Source organism: Bidens hawaiensis, unplaced genomic scaffold, assembly GCF_021521415.1.
Source record: "Bidens hawaiensis isolate Kalapana, Puna unplaced genomic scaffold, B.hawaiensis_p1.1 tig00009070_1, whole genome shotgun sequence".
Lineage (NCBI taxonomy): Eukaryota > Viridiplantae > Streptophyta > Magnoliopsida > Asterales > Asteraceae > Bidens > Bidens hawaiensis.
Genome location: NW_027491665.1, coordinates 672,994 through 678,699, shown reverse-complemented (window position 1 = coordinate 678,699; position 5,706 = coordinate 672,994). Strand labels below are relative to the sequence as shown.

The following is a 5,706-nucleotide window of genomic DNA, read 5'->3' as shown; positions in this document are numbered from 1 at the left end:
AGACGGGCCTCGAACTAGTAAAGTATAAATAAAGGTATAAAACAAATCTAAAATTAAATAAAACCTTGTGAATACGCCGTTGGGCGTTGGTGAATAAATAAATGGAAAGCGATGGTATGAAAAATAACATCGGGAATCACAATACCCATTGGTGGTGTGCTTACTTTACATGATACCCCCAATTCTTTTAACGAATTGCTTAAAACAGTCCCTTAACTATTAGTTGGCATTCACTAGGGGAAAATTTGTTATTTTGGTTATTGAGCATATAAAATTCATTCACCAATTCATTTGTATGATTTAACTAAATTTAACATTCTCTAAATTAATTTATCATTTTAAAAACATCTTACTTCTCATTTCTTATCCATATCTTTATAATCTTTTCTTTTATATTATTTACTTACCTAAAATTTAACTAATATGCATATATGTAATTGGTTATTGAATTTAGAGGATGAATAGTGAATCCTCATATTTGGTGATCAACTTTAATTGGTTCTTTGATATGTTATAAACTGATGAAGGGAACAATATATATTTATTGTGAAGCTTATACTAGCCTTCATGTAGTTAGACAATTCGGTTATTCAAATACGTTTATTGCTACAAATTTAAGCTAGTCTCATATTTTAGTTATTTGTGCATGTTAATTTGTTGCATACGAGTAACGACATTATCCATTTACACTATTAGATATATCTTTAACTCAAAACAAACAAACAGACCCATTAGCATCTCCTAACAAAATAGGTCTAAAACTATAAACAGGACGAGAAGAGAGAACATTTTCTTTATCCTATAACATAGGCAGACTCCTCTCAATTAATCCCAACTCTAAAATTTTGGTTTTTTAGTTTTTTCCTTTTCACTATATACTTAGTAGTATTCAACTAAACAATGTTGAACTTTAAACTTGTTTTGTAATAACTAATAAAACTTTTGTCACATAAGTTTTGCTAGACCTTTATAGGGGTGCAAACGAGCCGAGTCGAGCCCGAGCTCGACAAGGCTTGAGCTCGGCTCGTTTAACTTACACAGAGCTCGAGCTCGAGCTCGGCTCGTTTCGAGCTCTATTTTCAAAGATCGAGCTTGGCTTGTGAGTAGATTCTCAAGCTCGAGTTCGGCTCGTTTACTATTTATTAATTATTTTTTATAAAACAATAATTATTTTTATATATTTTTTTCTATTATAATTTTATGCATAAAACATATCTTTATTATTTAGTTATTTTATTTATTTTTTCATAACATTATATATATTAGTTACTAATTATTAAATATATATTTTAAAAAATTATGTAAATGACAAGCTCGTTTAGGCTCGCGAGTTGGCTCGAGCTCGATAAGTGAAGCCTGGGCCCGAGCTCGATTATTAAACGAGCTTACTTTTAGGGTCGAGCTGGGGCTCAGGGTCGATTAAGCTCGGCTCAATCGAGTTTTTTAACGAACCGATCTCGAGTAGCTCGGCTCGTTTGCACCCCTAGACCTTTATATGAGCAAGTCACCTGGTAAAACATGTTAAATATGTGTATCACATTTAAAACTAAAGGATAAGAATGAAGTTCAAACAATAGAGAAGGTACTAATACTGTAATGTCCTCAAATACTATTCTCTAGAATAATTATTATATTATTATAGTAGCTTAAAAAGCAATAGTAGTGGTTCATTTTCAACATCCTCCTCACTCCGTCTAAAAATCTCATCAAGCAGAGACCAACAATACAATGAGGACGACGGCTGCTATGTTCAGATCCATCAAATCCTCCGTCACCAGATCATCTTGCCGCCGGACCTACTCATCGGAGTCTGCTCCGGAGCGTAAGGTCGCCATCTTAGGTGCCGCCGGCGGCATCGGACAGCCTCTCTCTCTCCTCATGAAACTAAACCCTCTCGTTTCCAGCCTCTCTCTCTACGATATCGCTGGCACACCTGGTGTCTCTGCTGACGTCAGCCACATCAACACCAGATCTGAGGTTATTGTCCCTAATTTTGATAATTCTAGGGTTTAGGTGGTTAATTGTGTTGATTTGGTTTGTATTTCGTTTCTAGGGTTTCTGATCTACTTTTGTTGATTGCTTGTGGTTTAATTTAGCTTAGTTTGTGTTGAAAATTGATTAGGTTTATATCTCCTTGTTTAATCCGCCATGATTTTAACGATCTGTTGTTTCTACACTATGTAATTAGGTGTTCGGCTTCGGTTCGGTTAATAGTCTCAACTAAATCAACCAATCGGTTTTTGGTTGATCGGTTTTCGGTTGATTGGTTTGGTTTATACGGTTTTTTTTGTTTTCATTTAATTGGTTTGGTTTATTTGTTTTTTTTCTTTTTATTTTTCGGTTCGGTTAATAACCAAATCAAATTTGGGCTAAAATATTTACTAAGAAATACATGAAACTGAGATATAAATACATGAATTGGTGGTATAAATACATAAAACATGAAATGCATAAAATGAAGATCTAAAAGCTAGAAATACGTGAAAATATTAATGAGTCGGTTCGGTTAATCGAGGGTTCAAAAAATAACCGATAACCGCCTTTCGGTTAATTCAGTTATCGGTTGATTTTGGTTCGGTTATGTTGGTTTTTGGTTCAGTTAATGGCCACCACTAGTTCAGGTGCTCTAGTTTTGTTATTTGAAAACCTAATTGTGATCAGTTTATAGAATCATTATACAGATTAGTTGACATAAACTCTATTTTAGTGGTGTGTTATTGAAATTAAATGTATATGGAATTAATTTTGAGTTGATTGGTGTTTTGTTTATTACATAGGCTGCTGGTTACATGGGAGATGAGAATTTGGGGAAGGCATTGGAAGGTGCTGATGTTGTTATTATTCCCGCTGGTGTACCGCGGAAGCCTGGTATGACTCGTGATGATCTTTTCAACATCAATGCTGGCATTGTTAAGGGTTTGTGCACAGCCATTGCAAAGTATTGCCCTCATGTAAGTACTCAGTTATACTTATTTAATAAGTTAGTATATGAATTTTACGTTGTGTGTTCGGATTATTGTTTTTATTAACTAATGGTTATGGTTGTCATGTTTGTTATTGGTCAGGCACTTGTTAACATGATCAGTAACCCGGTCAACTCGACTGTACCCATTGCTGCTGAGGTGTTTAAGAAGGCAGGTACCTATGATGAGAAAAGGTTGTTTGGTGTGACCACACTTGATGTCGTCAGGGCGAAAACTTTCTATGCTGGCAAGGTGAAGGCTCCGGTTTCTGGTATAGCCTCACACAGCCTATTTTTTCCTAAAGGATGAACAAAGAACAATGTTTATCCTTTAACTTGGTAATTTATGTTCAGGTGTAAATGTGCCCGTTGTTGGTGGTCATGCTGGTATTACCATTCTACCATTGTTTTCTCAGGTAATTTTGGTTAATTTTATAAGTTTGTGTGATTGTATTGGTGGTTTATGGTATTGATGATTGGTTCTAAATGAAGGCGACACCACAAGCTAACAACTTATCACAAGAAGAGATAGTTGCTTTAACAAAAAGAACTCAAGATGGTGGTACCGAGGTTGTGGAGGCGAAAGCTGGAAAGGGTTCTGCTACACTTTCAATGGCGAAAGTTACTTTTAACTGATATTATAAATTCCTAATTGCTTGTTTTGTTTGTTCAATACAACCACTTCTTCTTGCGGGTTATATGTTTAATTGACAATACATGCTTCTAGAAAATATTGATCTTTTGTTTATGCAGTTATGCTGGTGCAATATTTGCTGATGCTTGTTTGAAGGGACTTAATGGGGTCCCAGATGTTGTAGAGTGCTCATTTGTGCAATCAAATGTAACCGAGCTACCTTTCTTTGCTTCTAAGGTACTTTCATTAATCATTATCACTGTTAACATAATTACCTTTTTTTTACCGAAAGTATGCAGTTATAAATGGTTAAGTAATTGTTAATACAGGTGAGACTTGGAAAGAATGGTGTAGAGGAAGTGCTAGGTTTGGGGTCACTTTCAGACTATGAGAAACAAGGTTTGGAAGCGCTTTTGCCCGAGTTGAAGTCATCTATCGAGAAGGGGATTGCGTTTGCCTACAAGAGTTGAATAAAAGCGTTCACAATTTAAACGGAATTGTCACAGTTTTGGACCAAATATTTCATAAAACTTTTGTTGTGTACCCTTTTGCTTGAGTGTTTGTTATTCAGGAGGCATTAGGCTTACAGCTTATTTACCTGCCCAATAAAAAAAAGGGAAGCCTACATCCCCCTTGCAAATTCCAAAAGAGTGTTAGGTTATTATTGTATCCTTTCATTGTTCACGAGTAACAATGGCTGTTTGGTAACAGGTTTTGAGAACCAATGACTACTGTTTGGTAAACAATCATCTTCTCCCTTCTTCACAGTTCAACTATTGTTTTGTTCACATATTCATGCTTTGGTTATTCATTTTAGATCAACAGATAAGGCTATTCACAAGTGAGCGGAGCCCGGGTAAGCTTGGGCTTGGCTTCATTTTGAAATCAAGCTGAAAATTTGAGCTTGAGATTGGCTCATTTTGGCTTGGTTTCTAAAGAAAATGTTGACAGTCACTAGTTCGAAAAACATTTAAATAATAATAATAATAAAGTAGAAGTAAAATAGTTTGAGCCAAACTGAGCCGACCTAATGAGCCAAACTGAGTAAGCCAACTTTGGCCCAGGCTCAACTTGGCATGTTTACAAACCAAGAGTTTGAGCTAGTTTTTACCAAGTTTTTCTTGAGCGAGCTCCGAGCATTTGCTTTCTTGATAGAACTGTCAAGAGCATCATTGAGATTTGAGAGTGATATGGTGGATTAATCTCAGATGACAAAACCATTTTTTGTTTTTCATGAAACCGGGTATGTTTACAAACCAAGTGAATTTGAGCTAGTTTTTTCAAAATGAAACTAGTTCTTGTATGAAACCTGATAAAATGTACTCAACCTTATAGAACCTAGGTAGGGTCGGGCATTCGAAGTTAATGCTGGGTTCTCTACAATAGTATTGTCCGATTCATTGTCTTTAATGCTCTTCAAAAAAAAAAAAAAAAAAAAAAAAAAAAACTCAAACCAAACCTTGATTTAAGTGAGTTTATAGTGTTTTTAAAAAGAAAATTTATTGCCTATGATGGATTATGTTTGAATAGTTCTTTTTATAAAACTGGTCCGAGGCTAAAACGAATGTTTTCAGAACTGGACCGGAGATCGAACTGGACGCCTTAACGGGTCACAGGTAGGCCGGACCAGATTTTGAATCTGATGACGTCACAAGTATGAAAAATTTTAAACATTTAAAATATTACATGAAAAGGTTTTAAAAAAACTATGTTATTTCACTTATATAAAATAAAAGAAATGTATTGATTTCGTATGAAAAAATAAAACGTGAAAACAAATTTTACGAAAAAAGAAGAATATATTAAGTGTAAGAAACATTATTAAGTTCATATATGAGAGGACTTGAAATTTTATATGGGAGGTCTCAAATTTTATATGGGAGGTCTCAAATTTAAAACTTGTAAGCTGAAATAATGTTTTTTTTTTTTTAGATTAATGTGTTGTAAGTTCAAATACCATGAGATATAACATCAGTTTCCTTTGAGTTGCTTTGGCAAGTCATTTGTATACTATGAAAAAGTTCCCAAGTTTGAATCTAACAAGTTATATAACGCAAAATGAAAAATTTTGCTCAAAACCATTGTGAGAATTGATTTTGCATGTGGATGC

At 34.5% G+C, this 5,706-nt stretch overlaps 1 protein-coding gene across 1 annotated transcript; it reads left to right on the top strand.

Annotated features, from left to right (window-relative positions):
• Positions 1-1,728: 1,728 nt before the first annotated feature.
• On the top strand, positions 1,729-4,342 carry LOC143531019 (malate dehydrogenase 1, mitochondrial-like). Its single transcript, XM_077026416.1, has 7 exons — positions 1,729-1,977; positions 2,778-2,951; positions 3,066-3,234; positions 3,317-3,378; positions 3,455-3,579; positions 3,716-3,833; positions 3,926-4,342. Exons 1-7 carry the CDS (start codon positions 1,729-1,731, stop codon positions 4,064-4,066), a joined length of 1,038 nt encoding a protein of 345 aa, XP_076882531.1. The 3' UTR covers positions 4,067-4,342.
• The last annotated feature ends 1,364 nt before the right edge of the window (positions 4,343-5,706 follow it).

What these genes read in the sequence shown, in the direction of transcription:
- LOC143531019 (XM_077026416.1), top strand. Translation starts at nt 1,729, where the DNA reads ATGAGGACGACGGCTGCTATGTTCAGATCCATCAAATCCTCCGTCACC. An exon ending in ACATCAACACCAGATCTGAG is followed by an intron (nt 1,978 to 2,777) that starts GTTATTGTCCCT and finishes TTTATTACATAG; the next exon opens with GCTGCTGGTTACATGGGAGA. An exon ending in TACCTTTCTTTGCTTCTAAG is followed by an intron (nt 3,834 to 3,925) that starts GTACTTTCATTA and finishes TTGTTAATACAG; the next exon opens with GTGAGACTTGGAAAGAATGG.